Source organism: Phlebotomus papatasi, chromosome 1 (assembly GCF_024763615.1).
Source record: "Phlebotomus papatasi isolate M1 chromosome 1, Ppap_2.1, whole genome shotgun sequence".
Lineage (NCBI taxonomy): Eukaryota > Metazoa > Arthropoda > Insecta > Diptera > Psychodidae > Phlebotomus > Phlebotomus papatasi.
The window spans coordinates 106,778,649-106,801,621 of record NC_077222.1 but is presented as its reverse complement, the minus strand read 5'-3'; the positions used below and the strand labels follow the sequence as shown (position 1 = coordinate 106,801,621).

The 22,973-nt window shown below is 34.7% G+C and overlaps 1 protein-coding gene across 2 annotated transcripts in view; it reads right to left on the bottom strand.

The window, feature by feature from the left end:
* Positions 1–3,937: 3,937 nt before the first annotated feature.
* LOC129799098 (uncharacterized) overlaps positions 3,938–22,973 on the bottom strand; it is a 43,479-nt gene continuing 24,443 nt past the window's right edge. The window contains exons 2-4 of one of the 2 annotated variants that reach the window (XM_055842732.1): positions 13,361–14,872; positions 8,722–8,822; positions 3,938–8,575 (exon numbers count right to left, since the gene is read on the bottom strand). In XM_055842732.1, the coding sequence (XP_055698707.1) occupies positions 8,450–8,575; positions 8,722–8,822; positions 13,361–13,622 (489 nt within the window). In that variant the 5' untranslated portion in view covers positions 13,623–14,872 and the 3' untranslated portion in view covers positions 3,938–8,449. Of the gene's footprint in view, positions 8,576–8,721; positions 8,823–13,360; positions 14,873–19,909; positions 20,253–22,973 lie in introns of those variants that run through there. The other variant, XM_055842731.1, reaches the window with a different exon arrangement.

Below are 22,973 nucleotides of genomic sequence, written 5' to 3'. Positions count from 1 at the left end.
TTCCTGTACTTCGGAAGTGCTTTAAATATCAATATTTCCGATATTTCTTACACTAGCTAAACATCTTTAATGTACAGGAAGCTTCAATTCTGTCAAGTGCCTACGAAACCGTAAGATATACAGCAAGCCAAAGCCTTTTAATCTAAATTTTTTGAAAGGTTTAGAGCAGAGGTGTGCAAGAAACCGTTGAAACCGAATTAACGTCAATGGTCAAAACGCTACTAGGGTGAAAGGAACGTCTGTTCGACAGGGAACCCCTATTGACACTCTCATCAAAATATTGAAATTTATTTAATATAAATTGTTTATATCTAGTGAAATTCATGTAATCTGACCTGCTTTCCTTTAACCTACCCTTTTCTAGAACTGTTCTGCGAATTTAAGAAGGTTTTAAAAAGGTTTAAGCAATTTCAATTGTCGACGTGGAGAAATTTCAAGATTCTTATGAAAAAGTGTAAGAAAGAAGTTTTTACAAAAATAATTTTTTTCTATTTTTTTTTAATAAAATTAACGTACATCTGTTGCATAACAGTCAAAAAATAACTAAATTTTAAATTAATACACAATTTGCATCAATTTATTTTAATTAAAATGAATTTAATTACAGTGTCAATAAACCGAGACAAAATCGTCGATTTCAACGTCTATTGACAGGTACAGATTGCCGACTTTTGTATCAGCTTGATAGATGAAGAAGAATAAGAAGAATGAATAAAAGTAAACAAAGTTGCTGCATTTTTGTGAAAGAAATAGTGAAATTACTAACAAGTAATTTTTAACTAACAACTGGAGTCATCCAGTGCAATAAGGAAGTTTTCAGCCAAAATCTCAATCGAAGGTGTAAAGAAAAAGTGTCCAATAGGTGTTCAAATTTCGTGTGTCAATAGATACCGAAAGTGTCAATAGATATGGCATTTAGTCATGATCATAAAAAATACAGTTTTTTTTAGTTTTTCAAACATTTTGAGAAAAGTGAATGATACTGAACGGTAGTCAAATTAATAAGTTGATATAAGTTAATATTTAAACACAAAAAAATTTAATACAATAGAAGATATCAGTCAGGAAAGTTACGAAAGTTCTTAAAGTGTCAATAGACGTTCCTTTGACCCTATAACAAACTTATTTTGACGTTAATTCGGTTTCAACGGTTTCTTGCACACCTCTGTACTAGAGCTTCGGTAGTGTCGAATCGATACTAGCGAGAGCCAAACCTATCATTTCATTCCAGATTTATTTAATAAGTACATTTGTAAGTGCCTATATTCATTTTTTTCAGAAAAAATATCTTCGAGTACTTAGAGCAGAGGCGTGCAAGAACCGTTGAAACCGAATAAACGTCAAATGAAACATGTACGTCAATGGTCAAAACGCTACCATAACGAATTTATTTTGACGTTTATTCGGTTTTTAACAGTTCTTGCACACCTCTGCTCTAGTATCGTTAGATCCAAATAATGAGATAAAATAAGTATCGGCTCTTTTCGGATTATCGGCTCGTTATTGTGACACTTTGGGACAGTGCAACGTAACCTCACTATTTGCTTGTTTTTATTTGCAATCAGTTTTTTCAGTGATTTTAGTGATTTTAATTTGAAAGCCAGTGATAAGCCTAGATCAGCTTATAAAGGTGTGATGCCTTCATTGCAAATTTGGATTGTGGCAAAATTGAACGATATTTGTACATAAATAATGCAAATTTCGTTTAATAATTCTTAAAATGTATGTAACATATTATCGTTATTATTAAGAAAAATTGGATGAGAAATGCATGAAAGTATCTGAAAAAATTAAAAGTTGATTTTCTCAGAAACTATGTGGAACAGTGGCCTCAAACTTTACATCCATTTAAAGCCTCCTTCACGCTTGATATGCGTAAAATTTCACTTGGAAATGAAAAAATTGGATGAGAAATGCATAAAAGTGCCTGAAAACCTTTAAAGTCGATTATCTCGGAAACTATGAGAGATAGAGGCCTCAAACTCTACGTCCATTTAGAGCTTCTTTCAAACTTGATACGTGCAAAATTTCACTTGAAAATGAAAAAAAATTGGATGAGAAATACATAAAAGTGTCTGAATATCTTTAAACTCGATTTTCTCGGAAACTATGAGAGATAGTGGCTTCAAACTTTACATCCGTTTAGAACCTCTGTCAGCAACCCGTGAGAATCCGCGAAGGTATTCATTACCCACGAAAAATACTCGCCCCACGAAAATCCGCGAAAAAATTCGGGCCCCGCGAAAATACGCAATAAAATTCTCACCCACGAAAATCCGCGAAAATCTGCAAAAAAAATCGCACCCCGCGAGAGTCCGCGAAAAAATACACGCACCGCGAAAATCCGAGAAAAAAATTCTCGCCCGTGAAAATCCGCGAAAAAAATACGCGCCCCGCGAAAATGCGCAAAAAAATTTGCACTCCGCGAGAGTCCGCGAAAAACTTCGGGCCAGGCTAAAATCCGCGGAAATTTTCGGACCCCGGGAAAAAATATACGCCCCGCAAAAATCCGCGATAATCCACGAAGAAACTCATGTCTCGCGAAGATCCGCGAAAAAAATCGCTGATCGCGAATTGTATATGTCACCTTACAAATCTTCGAATATAGATGATATTGTGACAAACAACATACAGCCTGTGAAGCGACATTTCCATCGTTTAGTCCTGGAGGCTGGAATCAATGCTAAGACTGCGATGGACGCATAGGAAGGGGTAAAAAAAAGGCGAAATGAGATGAAAATAAATTGAATTGATTTGAATATAGGCTGACTATGTAGAGAGAAAGAGAAAGAAAAGATTGCCCGACGCCACTTCTCCCGCTTTTTTCCCGCCTGACGCTATTAGCAAATTTTCTTAAAATTGAAATCTTTAAAGTGAAATATCTTGACAACTGTTAGACGAATGTCTTATTTTTTTTAAATTGGTCTAAATTTTCTGGGCTACAACATAAACATAAAATTTTCAAAATCGCATGCTTAGATTTCGAGATAAACTACAAAACGTGATTTTTAACCGGTTTAGAACCGGTTTTTCAAAAATTATTAGCACAGAAAAAAAATCAAAATGATAAATTCAGGAAGTTGCTGCTTTACCAAGTAATTGTTAGTGACGCGAAATTAGCGAAAAATATCCCTAAGACGCCACCTAAAGTTCCACGGCGGAAAGGCAAGGAAAAGGCAACAAAACAAGCTATTTACACTTAAAAATAAAATTCATGCGAGAAACTGATATATCAGTGAGTGACAATGAGGCGAATTGGAGGTGAAAGAACAAGCTAGCTGAGTGAGGAGTAAACAACTAATGTTGAATTATATTGCATTTAGCAACGCTCCCAAACTCTGCTCGATTTCTCCCACCTGTCCTCTTCCTAACTTACTGGTCCTGTAGCATTCCGAAGCCCGGTAATAACTGATGCTCTCAATCAAAGTAGATCTCTTCTCTTTCTCCATCAATACTGGTCCTAAACCATTTTGCATCGGTGCAATTGCCGACCCTCTTAATCGCTCCCCATATTGCTTTCTTTTTCTGATTTTTGAGATGTAGATCATTCATGATCTCCAAACTCGATTTTTTCGGCAATGTGGATTCGGCTATAGCATTTGGCCCAGTTTCAGGAATGATCTGAAACCGACCTCTACTAGGGTTCTAGCGTTCCTGTTGTAGGCCAAGATACGATATTTTAGACACTCAGAGCAAAAGGGGCCTATCCTATATGCATTTCCTTATTAAAATAGCCTACTTTAGCTCTGACTAAGCGACTCATTTGCAAATATAGTGTCTGCTGAGGTGATATCTCACCTTTTATTGAAGATAATTAGAAGTGTAAGCCATCCTTAGAAAACTCTGGTGGCTTTGAGAACATTTGAGATACCGCCCAAAAAGCTTTTAAACAATCCTCGACAGAAAACTCACACAATACTGATAAAAATTTGCTAAATAATCTTCAATAACAGTTATTTATTTCTCTCCAAAATCATCATCTCGAATACAAATGGGAAATATAACAATTATAAAAGTGTTTTTCTTTTTCTTTATCTCCAAGAATTTTACAATAACCTCGGAATTTTTCTTATAGTGCACAGGGATAAATCATTTCCTAAATTTTAATAATAACATCCTGATGTTCCAAGTTTACTTTCCCCTCTGTGGAAGGATAGAGGAATGTTGTTTTGCAACGAAAAAACTTAACTACCCAAATGGTAAAATTAAAAAGAGAAAATTAACAATTTTTTTTAGCTAAATCGTACCCATATTAAATCCCTGTGTTTTTTCTCTATATTTACAATTTTTTTCTTTGCTGTTCTAATATACCCTTTGCCTAAACTTTCTTTCTATGTTGCAAATGTCACCTATCTCTTCTATTAAAAAATTGCATTTCTCTTTTTCTTCTTGTTCACAAAAAACGGGGCTCAAAGTACACAAGAGGCTCCTTTTTTTCTCGGTATAAAATTGTGAATAAAAATTCATTGATATGATGTGTGTAAAATATTTTTCTAACGCTTTACTCTTTCACTCTTCTATCTTTTATATTTCTTCTTCCTCTAATTTACAGTTTTTCTTTTATATTTATATTTTTTTAAATTTATTTTTTTATGGTAATTGTTATTGTTATAGTAAATCTTGGGACCTTCCTTGATTTTACTGGAACTTTCTTTTTTTTTACCTTTTTTTCCTGGAATTTTTTATTCTCTTTAATAAGCTTCTCCTACATACAATTATAGACCACGCCTTCGGGGTTTAAAAGGCTCTGTCCAATTAGGGTTGAGTTTTCATATTTTTTTATTTAATTTTAATACCCTCTTATGCGTTCCCAAACAAATCACTTCAGAAGATCAAATCTGAGGTGGTACCTACCGTCCTCATTTTTGGAAAATAAGCCACACCCACTTAGAGACCACTGTCTGAAATTAATATTCAAAAGAAATACGTTGGCTATCCGTTTGACTTTGAATTAGAATTCGCCACCATCAGCGCCAACGATCAAAATAGAAAACACGGGGTACTGATTTTTAATTTACTTTTTTGAGCGGTTGTGAAATTGCATTGGCTGGAAAATAAGTGGCTAAAAAAGAGCTCTGATGTGTTCCGAAGTATTTTAAACAATTTGTTTTAAATAATATCCTTCCCAGAAATACCAGGATTGATAAATTATCCGAAAAGTTACTAGTAGTACTGAATAAAGGGAAAATTAAGTCAAGCCACGCCCACTTGCAATCCACGCCTATTTGTTCTAGGATTCTAACTGATTTCAGGATTTACTGTTTTTTTTCCGGCCACTCCGGGAGAGAACATTTGACTCTAATAAAGAATTTTCTATGTGGTTTATTGTGAATATGAGAGAGAGGGCAAGGCTATTTTAGATTTTGTGTGTAATCAGAAAGACTTCTCGTTCTTCTATAGGTGATCTAACACCAAAAATAAAACCATTTCTGGGCAATTACGCTGAAATATTATCAAAAAGGTCGAAAATGCTGGGAAAAGACATGATTTATTAATGCCACGCCCACTTAAAGACTAATGCTAACTTGTTATGGGCGTGGTTTATCTTTTGCATGGCTGAAGCCTTCAGGCACAACTTGAACGTATGAAAATTCTGTATGTTAGATAGCACCACAAAAACCCGTTTTTGAGAATTATTAATTGTGTAACTGACTCAAAAGTGATGCACAAAAAGATGATTTATTGATGCCACGCCCCCTTGAGTAGATGCCTGCTTCTTGTAATGAATGTCTCATCATTAGAAATTTTAGATAATTATTCCCAAATAATGACGGTAGTTCTTTGGAAATATAAATCATATAACTACAGTTTTGTAAATTTATCTATTCTTTTAGAGGCGTGGCTTATTTCTGCATGGACAAAGCTTTCAAGAAGAACTTTCCACGCGAATTCTATAAGTAGGATAGAACTACAAAAAGCATTTTTTGTCAATTCTCTTAAAAGGTTGTCCAAAAAAGTCAAGTCATTTCTGGTTCTGGTTGTTGACCGAATGAACGTTCGAGGCTGGGCAAGGTGGAACTTCGATCTGTTTTATTGTTCTTCAATATATTTTATTAGTCAACGATTCTATCCTGAATGGGATCTTCTTCATTGCCTAATTATAATTAACAAATTCATATTTCACTTCATATTTTTTTTTTACTTTGGGGACTCTTCCTCTTTTTGCCTTGAGTTAAAATACTGTGCGCAGAGATACTTTGTTGATGCCACTCCCCCTTGAATACACGTCTACTTCTTGTACATAATGTATCTACCAGAAAGTTGAACCTTGGTTAATTATTTGCTAAGATCGGCGGAAGTTCTTAAGGAAAATAAATCATATAACCTTCGCTTTGTAAATGTAACTTTTATGGGGGCGTGGCTTATTTTCGCATGGGTAAGGCTTTCAAGAACAGCTTTCTACGAGAATTCTACACATGAGATAGCACCACAAAAATTCTTTTATGTCACTTATCGTGAAAAATTGACAAAAAGACTCAAAAGTGCTTCGCAAGGAGATGATTTAGTGAAGCCACGCCCGTTTGAATAGACGCCTATTTCTTGTACATAATATATCTACTAGAAAATTTAATCCTGGTTAATTATTTGCAGAGATCGGCGGAATTTCTTGGACAAATTAAGTCATATAACATTTATTTTGTAAATCTAACCTTTAATGGGCGTAGCTTAGTTTTGCATGGGCAAAATCTTCAGGATCAACTTTAGACGAAAATTCAATAGGTAAAACAGCACCACAAAACCCCTTTTTGTTAATCACCCTGTGAGATAGTCCAAAAGAATAAAACGTGTTGCGCAGAGTAAATTTTTGGATGCCACGCCCACTTGAATGCAAGCTTGCTTTTTGAATAGTATAGTGCTTATACTAGAAAGCTCAATTTTGATTCATTAACCCGGAAGATAAGCGGAAGTTATTGGGTTAAAATAAATCGTAAATTTTATTCTGTAATATAAATTTAACGTTTTTAGGGGCGTGGCTTAATTTGCATGCGCTAAGCTTTTAGGAACAGCTTAAGCGAAAATTCTGTAGATGATATGGCACCATTTATCCCATTTTTCTCAATTATCCTGAAAGATTGTCTAAAAGTGTCAAAAGCGCAGTACAAAGGGATAACTTTTGAATGCCACGCCCACTTGAAAAGACACCTAGGGGAGACCGGTGAAGAATTAGCCACGTATAGTATTAGATAGTGGTATCTTATAGTTTGCCTGCGAAGGAATACTGAGAAAACTACTCTTTATACTAAATATATACTTCCCTTCCTATTCATTGAAATATTTATCAACCTTATACAAACATTATTTGTACAAGTTATATGCAATGAAAAATTACATTTGGTGGCTAATCTACCCCGGTCTCCTCTACTTCTTTAAATGACATCTCAACCAGAAACCCGAATTTCGGGAAATTATTTCCAAGGATCAGTGGAAGTTTCAAGGAAAAGTATAATATTTATATCTTTAATTTTGTAAAACTTACTTTTCTGGGGCGTGGTTTATTTTTAATGGGTTGAGCTTTCAAGCACAACTTTAGAGAAAAATCACAGGAAGGTTTTACAGTATCCTGATGATTCTAATATCAAATTGAATTCTGGAATCTTAGCTTTATTTGGATAGTATTTCTTGAGGGGGCGTGGCTTATAATTCTTGCAGGAGGAGCTCAAAGAAGTTCCAGTCAAAGGAAGTTTTTTCCTAAAACTTAATGCAAATTATGTTTATGTCCTTTAATGTTTTTTTTAATAATCCAATAACGTATATATCATTTTTTAAATTTAAATTTCTCTTTCGTGTATATAATAAGCTCCTTTATTAATACAAATATTCGCGGTATTCAGTATTAAATTTTCGCTAAACTCAGTGTTAAGGGATTCTTTTTTATCATCTGGTGAGTGGGTTTCCTTTTGTTTATCATTTACTTGGTCTGTGATACGTTAAAAATCGTGTGGGTTCTCTTTCTCAACCTATACCTAAAACTATCACTATTTTTTTTAAATGTTATGTTTAATAGTAAAATTTTCGCATAATCCTTTATACAAATACATAATAACTTTTATCATTTTTTTAATAATATTCTCAAAGCTTAATTTCTATGCAAAATAATAATTTTTCAACAACGTTTTTTTGCCGCGAAAAACATACTTTTCAACGAGTTTACAAAAACTGTTTCTTTTTTCTTCATCTTACGTACTTGGAAGTTTTTTTTTTGCGGGTTGTTATCTCACGATGACCCGGAGTTATGACATAATTATGCTCGATAATGCAATACTTAGTTTTTTTGTTAATAAAGACGGATACAGATGGGATGAAGTTGAAATATTTTGGCGGCAGAAGCTCAAGAAAACTGCGAAAAGATTGGATGAAAGAGGAGTCTCCTTATTCTTTTTGTCTCTCCTTTTTTTGTGTATTTTATATTCTCTTTCGTGTGTGACTAAATTAATCCATCGAAAATATTTTATCTGCCTTCCTCATCACCTTCTGATGAGCTTCTGATGGTGTTGTAGGAGGAATTTCGTGTCTTAAGCATCCTAATAAAACTGCCAAGTGCAAAAATGGTTCGTCGGTGTCGATGGAAAATCCCCTGTTAATGCGGTGAAAAAGAAAAGAGAGAAGAAAACAAGAAAAGAAAAATTATCAGATGAGCCTCTATCCTTCAAGCTAAAATGCCAAAAAGACAATGAGTGATAAGGCTTTTTTTTTGTCTTCTAAGTTATAATAAAATTTTACCTGATAAAGAGCGTCACGAAGTGCCTTTCGATCCTCCACCAAGTCTATTTGTGCCGTTAATGAAGTCTGATGGGGTAACACGCGATTCCCTATTGTCACACCTGTGAGAATGTTCAAGAGACAATCATCAATCAAAGAGAACCTCCTTCCCTAAAAAGTATTGCGATACACCTTTCCCAGGATATCGCAATGGCAAAAGTTCTAGCAAATGAATTTATCAACTTTCTGAAATTTTCACAGAATTTCCTACCACTTTGCCATTCTGGGGAGTTTTTGGGGAAAAGTTTTAGCAGTTTTGCACAAGAGGAAGTTCTTCATTAAATTGCGCTAGTTTTTTTTTTTTTTTCAAACAAAAAAGATTGGTTTTATCCATTAAAAGTCTGATGGGAAATTTGAGAGCAGCAAGTCATTAACACCATGTTTAAAAGATTTTCCAAGTGAATTTTGAATAATGCCTTGTAATTATTATTTCACAAATAAATTAACGAACGCGACAGAATACTTTTAATAAGTCCATAATTGATGTTATAATGAAAGATATTTGCAAAGCGGACTTGAAGGATGCAAATCTTGACAAACGAATACATCTTAAATATTTTAGTACAAATTATCGATTTAACATTTTAAAGATATTGGAAATCTTGGAATCTGGGTCGCTCAACTAATTTGGCTAGGTACTAATTAGTTGTGACAACTAATTGCTACAACTTTTAGTGCCTAGCCAGAGTTACCTTTCTACCTCAAAGGTACGGTGCTAAAGGTGCCAGAAGGCATTGACACAACACCTAAGAAGCGATCCAGAAAAGGATTTGAATTGTAACGCTAATAAATGTCAGAATTTTAGCTATTGTATGCTATTTTTATGCCTTCGCCACACCTTTTAGATTAGGAAAATTTCATAAAATTGACTTCTTTCTCAAACATATTTTTATATATCTAACCTATTCCTTCGCACTTAAAATTTGAATTAACCTAAATTCTATTTGTTATGATGTTCAAAAGAAGAAGAAGAAGAAGAAGAAGAAGAAGAAGAAGAAGAAGAATGCGAAGGAGTGGAATAGACATATCCAAAACGTTTGAGAAAGAAAAGGATGCAAATTTTGATTTCATTGAGCCTTTATGCACAGCTTTTATATCGGTAAAATTTCATGAAATCAAAATTCACATTAATTTCCCAAAAGATTTGCATAAGTCTATTCTACTCCTTCGGAATCAATATTGGACTGAACTAAATTTGATTTAGTCTAATGTTCAAAAGAAGAAAAAGAGTGAGAAAAAGGAAGATAGATATTATGCAAACCTTTCAAGAACAAAATTATGTGAATTTTGACTTAGTGAAATTTTCCCGTTCTAAAACGTGCGCCGGAGCCAGGAAATAGGTTTACATAAGAGATGGGAAAGAACCGTTTGAAACCGAACAAACGTCAAATGAAAATTGTACGTCAATGGTCAAAACGCTGTCTGAACAAACTTATTTTGCCGTTTATTCGGTTTCAAATGGATCTTGCTCACCTCTGGTTTACATACTGCAGAATCAATTTAGCTTAACTATAAGACCTGCGCAAGGACGAGCAATAGTTCTTTAAGGAACGGTGGATACTTTTAGTCCCACTTCAGTGAAACATAAATTTGTGGGTGTGGCTTATCTTAAACGTATTACCCTTTCATTGTAGTTATTACATCTAAGGGGCTGCAGCACCCCTCCTTGACCTACAAAATTCAAAAATATTGAAAATAAAAATATATAAATTAAATTCGGTTGGCTAAAACGTCTAAAGAAGGCGTGGCCTAACGTTTATTTTGGGCGGGGCTTACTCAATAACTTCCAGGCTAATTAACTGCGAAATATGTCATTTTAAACATAAGTTACGATCATACGAAACCCAGCAAAAGGTTTTGGTCAGTTCTATTGCACAAAAAAAAACAAAGATTAGGGAGACTTAGGGTACATTTTGGACAGGGATATCTTTAAATTTGAGCTTTTTCTCTTATTTTTAAAGATACTTTAGCTTGATTTGTCGAGCTGAATTATATCACTGTAAAGTCTAGTTCCATTTAAAAATTAAAGAAAAAAGCCCTATTTCAAATGCACACCAATCAAAGGTGCCCCACTTCCCTCTATAAAGGAAAGAAAAAAATAAGTAACTTTTTTTTTGAGTGTAAACATGCTAATTTCCCTTCCACACAAGGAACAACCACATTAGCCAACCATTCCATCTCCCCCAAAAATCCCTCCGACAATGTACAAGAGCAAGACTTTCTGAAATTTTCAGGGACACTTTTGAGCACACGACAGAGCATAATTATTGTTGTATCAAGTCTCCTGTGTTACTCGAAGGACTTAAATATAGGTTTGCAAACTCAACCGAAGGACTTGTAAATCTGAAACCTCATAAATATTTCATTTTAAGTAAATCGGGGGCGTTACTGCTGTTATTGATTGGGTCATTTTACAAGCCTTTAATCAACGAATAAAAAAACATTAATGCTTTCGCTCATAAAGCAGCACATAAGTTTGATAACCTTTGATATCATTATCCTATTCTGAGGAGTAACTCTCCAAACGCAATTAATAATAACACAAAAAAAGTAAAATTAATTAGTGAAATGGAGGACGATACAAATGACGCTGCACGAATTGAAAATCAAGCGAATTTTCGGTATAATAATAAGGTACGCAGGGTAGGCATATTTCGCCTGAAAGCTCATGTTTTATTGCTTAGAATAATCCATTCGTTTCTCAAATTCTCATCGGCTTTCAATCCAAACTGTAAGAGATATTGACATCTAGATTTTTGTGATACCCCCTCGAGAAATCTCGATCGGAAGGTTACAGGTGATAGAATCACACTGAGAAAAAAAGAGGAAATCAAAAAAGAGGGAAAAAAGAGGTGCAATTAACTTTTTTTCCTCATAATTTTAACACTTTTTAGGCGTAAAAATATACCAACATTTTTTAATGTTAATTTTACACCTTTTTAAGGGTAAAATTAACATGAAAAAGGGTAACTTTAACCCTTAATACACCTAAAAAGCATAATATTTACACCGATTTCGGATCAATACTGCAGAGTAAAATAAACATTTCCGGAATGTTATTTTAACTTTTTCGGATTTCTCCCAGTGCAGGTATTAATTTGGAAACGTGGGATAGAAAACCCTGCCACGCCTATTCTGAAGCCCCTCCTACTTATTTTCATTGTCTTCTCACCGAAGTCTGTGATTTTTTTTTATTTATTGTCTCATTAGGTTATTGGAAATTCTTAGATTTAGATTAGATTACAATGGGGGTGATACCTTACAGGAACCGCTGCAATCAGGCCTCCTTTTGGGCCCATTATGCACTCTCAATAAATTTAACCCTTGTTAAGGGCAAGATGGCTCAAGCGAGCCCGTTTTTCGGATAAACAGTACCGCTTTACACAAGAGCACTCTTCTAAAAGGAGATCACTCCACACTCTTAAGATATTTCGTGTAACGGTTGCAAATGCAGAGAAATTCTCATACGTGTTTGTATGTAAAAGTCCAGACCTAAATCCCGACAATAATGGCAAAGGAAATGATGCCACGCCTTGATTTTATTTAAAGCCCCGCCCACTAATTTTCACTTTTCCTCGTTCAAAGCTTGTTATTGAAAAGTGTGTGGCAAAGGTGAGGCCACTCCCATTCTAAAGCCTCATCTATTTATCTGTATTGTCCGTACAAGGTTATTTTATATTTAACATTCTGCAGCCATAATTATAGTGGTCGGACTTCCCGGTTACTTTTAGCCCGGTGACTTTTAAATTGAGAACGATAGGGGACGGCTACAACGATTTATACTGTACCTTCATACAGGCACACGTGATCACTTTGCCAACCCCTCATTCACCAGCTTATTATACAGCAGTACATGAAATGCCCCTTGTTTCTGTGTGTAAGATTGTTGAAATTATCAAAAAAACGAAAGATTATGGGCGTGGTATATTCTTATTGGTGATACATTTCAAGCTACGATCAAGATTGAATCACTGTTTCTGATTTGCTTCAGAAGTATTGTGTTATCTCGTATGTACGCATTAAAAATTCCGAAATTTAAATAGTAATTGAATAGAAAAACACCTGAAGAGGGCGGGGTTAAATTTTTTTCTTCTGTACGATAATAATGTGGGTGACTTTGACACCTTCCTGTTCGTAAGCTTTTCTTTGCTTCTAAAACTTAAGGATGGTCTTTACTGATCCAATCTACCATGTCTTTTCGGTGAGAATCGTTCTTAAGCATTAGAATTAAAGAAAAGCAGGAAGGTGTCAAAATCACCCTCATTTACGGTAACTTTAGAATCTCCCTGCAAAACTCAGGGAAAACTCATCTACTTTATCCAGAGCTTTCGGCTCGGTCTATAAGCCTTCATTCAATGGTCAAGTCTTTCAATTGTTCTCTGAGATTTGTTCATTAATTGACCAGGATGTCCACAGGGCATGTAGAGGGAATTGGGGGTACTTTTTACAATTTTCTTGGATTTCTCTAACACCGTTTTTAACAAATTTTCCTCACTTTTCTTCTTTCTTGGGCTTTTTCGAGGTATCCAACAACTTGTCTTTGTCTGCATTCTGAAGAATATTTCTAAGTGTTTCTACTTTTCCTCAGTGTAATAATTACCTGAATTTCCAAGTGGTGACTTTGGTGATTTAATGGTGGTTTTCCCCTTGATTTCACTAACGGGCTGTCCTGGTGGTGTCGAGGTCACCGGATACGCACTTTTCAAATTAAGCTTTAGTGTCTTCTTCGTGACTTCCGCTTCAGGTGTCCGGGGTGGCATTTGGAGTTCCACTGAGCGCTGACTCACGGCACTTTGCACCAATGTCGGACGACTATCACAGATTTGACCTTTACTTGGTTCGACGTCCATCATTGAAACCATTGTTGCTCCTGTCGGGGGGTGTTTTTTTTTTCTCTCTGAGGTTTTGTTTCGATGGCAGGAAGGTGAACAGATTTTGTTTTTGTTTTTTGTCTAATCTCTACAAATTTCTCTTGGCTACATAAATCACTCACGCTAAAACTTTTTTTCCTGACTTGTAAGTTTATCTGTTTCGCTTAATTGTTTCTCTTGGGGGAGGGCGGTTGAGAGATGGGGGACTGTAGAGATCGTTTTATGTACAATATTTGAGTTGTTGCAGCACAAAAGGAAATTTACAGAGAAAAAAAGAAAATTGAAAGGAAAATTTGTTTTCTTCTTAGAATTTCTGTCTCATATCAATGGCACTTTTGATTGTTTACTTGTTCTCTCTTCTCTTCTACCTTAGCTAATTTTTGTTCTTAAATTAACAAACAAAAAAATTTCTTACTCCGTGCGTGATTCTTAGGAATTTAGGGATTGTCTTATCACACCAGAAAATACAAAAGCTGAAGCATCAGCGTGAAAATTTTCGCGAAAGTGTCGATCGGGCCTCAACGGCGATTTTTAGTAATGATGGCACTTTCAAACTTTTCAAACTTTCTGCCACATCCGGAGAGGTATCTGTAGTATAACGGGAGGAAGTTAGATGTTCAGCAGTGTCCACAGTATTTGTGAAGTCGTCATTCAGGACTATTTGTGGCAGTGTGGCATTTCCTCTAGATATATCGAGACGTGTGAAACTTTCTATGAGATTGGCATCATGATGGTCAGTTTTTGTCCAACGTGAACCATCAATTTTAACACTGATTCTGTATGACCGACGCCCAGAATCACTCTTCACACTCGTAGGAGATGGTTCTCGATACGGATACAGGTCTTTCTTACTCAACCTTGCTGTACACTCATCCAGAAATCTCAGATGTGCCAGAAATCCCTGTTCGTGGCAATTAACCGCCAATTTACCGATCCAATCCTCAATTACCTTCCCCTCTTCCTCCACGCTCTTCCTCTGCAATTTCACTTTCCTCTCTCGCTGACCTCTGACAGGTTTCCTTTGCTGTGGCACTAGAATATCCAGGTGATTCCCAAGATCTCCCTGAACATTCTTCGGTGGTCGTTTGGTGGTCTCCTTCGAGATACGCTCGAGTAGCTTGCGAAAATCTTCAACACTTTGGGCACTTTTCACCTTCTGCAGTTGCTCCGAAAGGATTTCGTTGTTGAATTGCTGACAAAGGGTCTGTCTTCCTCGTCCTGGGCACAAATTTACTCCAAATCTGCAAGAGCAACAAAATCAAAATTACCATTTTGCCGTATTGGAAAAGCTTTTCAATATCGATTGAACTCATTAATTTCTCGGTACGCAAAATCAAGCGAAATTTTCCATCAAAAAGAAACATCTAAATAATGCTAATGTTTACACAAAATCAGTTACAGAAGCCCTGATAAGCTTGTGGGAGCTGGGATTCTTAGTTATCAATCTCAGAAAATAAATAATAAATCGGGAGTAAAACACTTTCGACGGAAGAGCGGAACATAGGGGAAGGCCTTTAGGCTTCGCACATACTCTGGCTTTTAATACTTCACATTAAGCTGGGAGCACTTGCAAGGGTTTTGAGTTACATGATTCCTGAAAAAATCGGACAAAGCCTAAAATGCCGACGTGCTGAGTATCTGGACCGCTAGTCGCGACCAGAAAAAGGCCGTTTACGCATTTACAAAAACTGTGGGAATAGGCGGGGGGAGTAGGGTCAGTGGGGTCAGTACACGCTCCTGCTACCTACCATCCGTGAGACGTACCAGGGGGCAAATTCTCCGGAAACGGTTCGTGAACTAAAGCCTCATTGTCGTCCTTTATACAGTAGAGTCTCTCAAATCTGAATCTCTCAAATTCGAACGCCGTTTGGATTCAAAATGTCAATTGTGAGGTTATGTTAGAAAGTTCGTATTCTTGGTGAATGAAAATCATATTTATGTGCTTCTTCCTGAATGTTTACATACATTATGATCGTGTAAAATGAAAAGGAAGTATGTTACCACTGAAACTTGTAAGAAAGTACGGGAATTTGATTCAAAGTACAATTTAATCTCACACAAATTTCGTTAGTTTTGAAAAAAATCGTTCGAATTTGAGAGGTGAGAAATGTCAAAAATACCCCCCGAGCGTTCGAATTTAGGAGACTCTACTGTAATTCCCCTAAGTGTGTCTTGACTAAAATAAAATGTCTGACACGTCTGACGGATTCTACGTCATCGCAATCACGGGGTTACTTGTGAGCAATTAGCGATTAATTAAGCGAGTTCCCAGTTCCCCGAAAAAATATATGATTTATGGGTACCCTGAGTTCTTCGTAAGTTCCTGGAAAAAACATATGAATTGCTTGAGTTCCCTGAAAAATATATGGGTTCCCCAAGTTACCCGAAAAAATATTAGGATCTTTGAAAAACTGTATGTGCTCCCCATATTCTTCGAGTTCTCCGGGTTCTCCGTGGATTCCCTGATCAGATTGGCTCATGTTACCCGAAATGAGGTATCCTTGTTCGCAACCTGTTTCAAAAATTCGAAGATAGTTTTCGAAAATCGAAGAAAATATATTTTAGCTTCTGGATTACTTTGTTGTAAGGAAAGTTAGCATTATATTTAATAAGTTTCTTAGTTTGGTATTTAATAATTTTTGCAATCTTGCACAAATATTTAATTTGAAAATTCGAAATTTAGTTCAGTTTTCGAACACGAACCACATTTTGTGCGAAAAATGCTATTTAGTTTTTAGCGAATTAAACTCCGGCTTTATGCGCACAGATTGTTTGTTTTATTTCAAAATACCTTTGAATTTTCAGTGTTTTATTGACTAGGCAAAATTAATTAAGGGCAGAATCACATTTACAGTAAAATGCTCACCGTCACCGTCAAAGCCCTCACCGTATTTCGTTAATTTACGCATTTTCATTGCAATTCTTACGCAAATTCTCAATTTATCGTGTTACATTATCTGATACTCGGTGGCCCTAGGTGAAAATAGTATAAGAAAATTGAATAAATAAAGCGAAAATGCGATAAACGGTGAGCAAAAAAAACTGTACGAAAACTGTAGCAAAAAAAATCCTACAATTTTTTTTTGCTTACCGTTTATCGCATTTTCGCTTTAATTATTCAATTTTCTTATACTATTTTCACCTAGTGCCACCGGAGTATGAGACAAAGTAATATCGTAATGGAAAATTTGCGTAAGAATTGCAATGAAAATGCGTAAATCAACGAAATACGGTGAGGGCTTTGACGGTGACGGTGAGCATTTTACTGTCAATGTGATTCTGCCCTAAATTGTGTTATTTCGAAAGGGAGATTCGAATAAAGGCGTCTACACATTGGGAACAATTTTCGTCAAAAATTGCGTTTTTGACAGAAATTTGACGTTTCCCCCTACAACGCTGCAGAGAATTCCTTTCAAAAAAGCAATTTTTGACAAAAATTGCTCCCAATGTGTAGAGGCCATAAGAGTTCGAAGTATTAAAGTCATGAAATATTCTTATCAAAGAGTTCTTATCAAAATGCAAACTGTAGGGGAAAGAGCGCTACCTTCGGACGACTTAAGCTTCGAATAAGTCATTTTTCAATATTTTTTTTAATGAATTTGCCCCTTAAATTTCCTTAAATTAAATTTTCCGAAAATAGCCATGGGTCAAATCCATTAAGAACATAGAAAAAAATGAATTGTCCAAAGCTTAAGTCATCCCAAGGTAGCACGCTTTCCCCTACTATTTTTTTGAAAACCGCAAGCTAGATATCTCGTACCGTTCTTATGTTTTTTTTTTTAATATTCCTCATGTACGAGTATTAAGACTTCTTTCTATAAAATCTGAGCTCAATCAAACAGGGTCTAGTTCTACTTTAAAGCACAGATGCCGGGATTATGCAGAAATCCAGCTAAAGTTTCTCATCTCTGAGAATGATTAATATTGCCACAGTGGTTGGCAATAAATTTTCAAAAATTCCTCATGGATTAGTGTTTTTCATAATTTCATGGTAATTTTATTGGGTAAAAAGAGAAAATTGAAATTATTTAAGCAGCAATTCCAGGAAAAACTTCCATCATTTTAGAAGAATTAATGAGAAGTGGGGCATTTAGGGAGATAAATCTTTATTTAATGGAGATAAATTGTTCTATCATGATTACTCTGTGGAATTTAAATAAAATAGTTAATTATTGTTCTTTTCTTGCGCTTGGAGGTAAACTATTTGATTCGAAATGGGACAAATATGACGTGTTCGAAACCAGAGTATGTGCGAAGCTTGAAAACCTTCCCATATAATCGCCTTTCGAAAGCTCTGTGTTCAAAATTCGAAATATTTTCGAAAACCTGTGCTTTTCCGAATCAACGGTCAATTTTTTTTTTGCTAAAAACAGGAAAAATAAAGCAAAAGTTTTTTACTTGATGTTTTCTAATCCTTCTGAAAAATTCCTTTGTGAGTTTTCTAATTACATTTCTTAATAATGAGAGACTTCTTCAAACAACCTCAAAACGTTTTCGAATACAAAAAAAAGTTTTCCAAATTTTCTATTTTAGCCGAGACACCTTATCATTCACAAGTAGAGTTTGAAAAATTCGAAGATCTATTTGAAAAGCCAAAATGAGACATTCTTACTTCTAGATAATTCCGCAAGGGGCTGAAGTATTTCCTGTTCGAATTTCGAAGAGCGCAAGTGTCAAAATGTGTCAAAAAAAAAAAACAGAACAACGATGCTTAGAGGAAAGCACTCTCCCTTCGAACGTTCATGCTTTCGAATAATGTGAACTTTCTTTTAGTTTTTCTAAGAGACTTACACAATTCTATTAAATATTAGTTGGCTTATCATTTATTGTTAATAATTTCACGATAATTTAGTGTAAATCTCATACGAAAAACAAAAGAAATTCACATTATTCGAAGGCATGAACGTTCGAAGGGAGAGCACTTTCCCCTACTGTTCTTGTTTCATTTATTTAATCACTCCATAATCACTGAGTAACTCTCTTTCCAGCTTTTTAGTGTGATATTTGATACATTTCCCCAACTTGTTCGAAAATTTAGTATGAAAATTCGAAACTGAATTTGAATTCTTCGAACATCAACGACTTTTTGTGCAAATAAAGTTCAATTTAACTTTTATCCAAGACACTATTGGAGAATCAAACTCTACTCGTGTTTGTACCTTTTCGGGAGAATTATAACAGGTCTTAGAGAAATTTTATATCAGAAACCAACAATTAGGGGACATTTTCCAGGATTTTTTAGTACAAAACAGAGGAATGCATTTCGAAGTCCTCGTTTAAACGTGCTTTCATTGTGCTATATTGAGCCCAAACAGAACCATTGTGTCTTAGATTTCTTACGAAAAGAATTACAATCGAAATATTTTCGAAAGACTAAATTGAAATCAAAAGCTTTGAATGGAAAGTCAAGCGTGTTCTGTCTTCAAATCTTTGGTTATAATATACTCTTTGCAATATTTGATAATATAAATGAGAGCTGCAAAGTTTATAACAAACGGTAGAGAAAATTTATTACAGGAACCAACCACTGAGGAAACTTTTTCAAAACACACTGGTACATAGTGGGTCCGAACACAAGTAGAGTTTGTTTTTTCAATAGTGTCTTAGCTAAAAGGTAAATGGAACTGTATTTGCAAAAGTCTTTGATGTTTGAAGAATTCAAATTTAATTTCGAATTTACCTACTAAATTTTCTCACAAAAAGGGGAAAATTTATGAAATATCACACTAGAAATTTTGCATTTACTGTTTCTCGGAACAGAAACAATAAAGGTCATTGCTTTGTGTTTTTCTCACAACAAATTGTAGACCTACATATTTTGGCACTTAAACACTTCGAAATTCGAACAGGATGTAATTTCCGCCATCTTGTGAAAGTATTAAGAAGTAAGAAAGTCTCTGTTTTGGATCTTCAAATAGATTTTCGAATTTTTCAAGATCTACTTCTGTACGGAAAGATTCCGGTGATTTCACGAAAATCTCCCTTTGTGGTTCGTTTCTGAAATAAAATCTCTTTACCAACTGTAATAATTCCCTTAAGTGTGTCTCGGCTAAAATACAAAGTCGAAACACTTCCAAGTTCTAAAAGTATAACAACGTTTAGAATAAAAAAATAGGCTAAAGCCCAATTGCTGATTTCGAATCAAACTACCCTCGTTTGAATGGACCTCAAACATAAGAGCTTACAGGAGTCGTTTTATAAAATGCCTTGGCGGTCAAGTAATTCTTAAGGCGTTTAGGGAGTAAAAAAAAATTGTGCACAAAGAAAGCTATATCCACCTTGGGAATGGGAGCGAGGGAATCTGCAAAAGTTCCCTAGGCAATTGATTTCTTGGCAATTTGAGTGACCGTGAGATTCTACGGCTTCTTCTTGGTATTTTCGGTGGCTTTTTCACGGTGTTATTGGTGGAAATTGGGTCTGGGGCAGCTTCGGGAGCACTGAGCTTTCTCACTACCACTCTCTGGCTCTTGAGAGGTTCATAGATTCGTCTCAGGATTGGTGACTTGAGACGGGGTATTTCGCACGTTTCCTCATCACGACGATCCCGGAGATTGAGACGACAGCCTGCGACAATCATCACTGTCACGTTGAAATAGCACCCACATATAAAGTCGAGGAAATTGCAACTAGACCCTTGAGGTGAAGGTATACGACTGAAAATGGGGGTCTGCGTGGAAAATTGTGGAGGTTGTTTGAAGGCGAAAAAAAAAGCCCAAGAGAGGAAATGGAATTAAATAGAAAAGCAATTTCCATCTAGTAATATTATGAGAATGGAAAGCTCTGCAAATAACCAATCATTCTCCTTCCAAAAAACCGACACCCACCTCATCCGCCACAAGGAAAAAGCATTTGTGCGCCTCGCAGATACACAAAAGACAAATTCAATGTTGTGTAAGCCTTGGCTTTTGGGGGTGGTGGAAGTAATAATAATGAGAGAATGAGGCATGCAGGAGGATTTGATGATTTCTTTCTCTGTTCCGGTGTACACAAACTGAAAAAAAGAGCACACCGTTGAAGGAGAATACCAAGAGGGAAATATCTGGGGAATTTTAAATCATATTTAAGCGTCATCTATACGTCATTTCTTGTTTTATATTATTAGTACAGCTATGTACTAAATTTTCTAATAAAACTTCTTAATTACTTAAAGCCGTGACAAACATTATGACGTTTTAGGATAAGGCGAAGAGATAAACTTAATGTGCTAAAAAAAACTAAAGGTTCTTTAAAATTTAGTACAGATATGTTCTAAAAGTACCAATAAAGCCTATAAATTCGATTTGAAATAACAACCATTCTTGAAATCCAGGGAAAGTGTTACAGAGTTTTAGATTAGAGCGCGAGATAAACTTCATGAAGTATTAAAAATAGTTATAAACGTTCCTTGGTTTTCAGTTTTAAATTATAGTTCTTTAATATGAAGAGAAAATAATTATTATCCGGGTATATAAGTTCTCTAAAATTTAGTACATTTCGGTTTCGGTCAAAGGTTCCTTGACTTTTAAGTTATAAATCCTTTAACGCGAAGAAAATACAATTATGTTCCGGCTATAAGTCCTCCAAAATTTAGTATATTCGTATTCTAAATGTACTAACAAAACTTCTAAATTAGACTGTTAAAATTCTTGAAATCCAGAGAAAGTGTTACAAAGTGTTAGATCAATGGGAGAGAGAAAAACTCCATGAAGTACCAAAAAAAATTATATACATTCCTTGACTTTTAGTTTTGAGTTGTTAAAAATCGTTTAAAGTGAAGAGGTTAATAAATTTATTTCCGGCTATGAGTCCTCCAAAATTAGTGCATGTATGTTCTAAATGTACTAACAAAACTTCTATATTAGATTGTTAAAATTCTTGATATCCAGAGAAAATTTTACGGAGGTTTAGGTCAAAGGGAGAGAGATAAACTCTGTGAAGTACTAAAAATGGTTATAAACGTTCCCTAATTCTAGTTTGAATTTATGTCATTTAACGCGAAGAAAATACAATTATGTACCGGCTATAAGTTCTCCAAAATTTAGTACATCCGTGTTCAAAATATAGTAAAAAAGACTTCTAAGTTAGATCGTAGAAATTCTTCAAATCCATAGAAAATTTTACAGAGTTTTAGGTCAAAAGGAGAGAGATGAACTCCGTCAAGTACTAAAAAAATGTAAACGTTCCTTAACATTTAATTTTAAGTTATATAATATAAGTTATAAATCGTTCAACGCTAAGAAAATTCAATTATGTTCCGGCTATAAGTCCTCAAAAATATTGAACATTCATGTTCTAAACGTGCTAATAAGACTTCTAAATTAGATTGTCGAAATTGATCGAATACAGAAAAAAGTATTACGCCGTTTTAGATCAAAGAGAGAGAAAAACTCCATGCAGTACTAAAAAGTTATACACATTTCTTGACTTTTAGTTTTAAGTTATAATTCGTTTAACGAGAAGAAAATACAATATGTTCAGACTATAAAGCTTCTAAAATTTAGTACATTCATGTTCTACATGTACTAATAAATTTTATAAATTCTATTGTCGAAATTCCTCAAAACCAGGGAAAATATTACAGAGTTTTATGTTTTACATCAAATGAAAGTAGAGAGAAACTCCGTAATGTAGTAAACTAAAATGTAATGAATGTTTGTTGGCTTTCATCAAACTGTTTTTCCTTTTTCCATGAAGTACTAAATTTGTTTTCTATACATTTAATGAAATCCAAAAATTCTTGAAGTAATTAACTATTTTTAGCACAATCTTAAAAATGCTTGAATTGTTCCTTCAAGCAGGGATTTGAAGGGAGTTTGAGTGTTAAAAGTTGTTGATTTTTCTATAAATATTCATCGAAGGGACTCTTTATATTTTGATTTCGTAGTTAGAAATTTTGTTCTTTGTTTTTTTTTTTCATTACTCATTTTAAAAACCTAAATGTGTGGCATTAAATTAAACAGTTTAGTTGGTTTAGTACAACGAATTAGAATTAGATATTCAAATCCCTTCGTTCGTTGATTTACAAACTGTCTAATAATCGAGCGATGGCATATAAGAATTTAAACAAGTATGTTTAATTTAATATTAAGAGGAATGAAAATTTAGTACATAGATCTACTAAACAAGCAAGAGGCGGAAATTTATGAGTTTTTTGTGGGTAATAATGGAAAATGAAAGACTAAAAAACATCAAGGATCAACACAATATTGACACGCTATCTGCTCAAATCACATTTGTACTAAATTTTACAATTGTTTAGTACATAGTAGAAAATTTTAGTACACCTCAAATGGAAGCTAGATATAAGAAAGGAATTCTTATTTTACGGATTCATGAAGTTAGAACATTTTAGAACAAAAGACA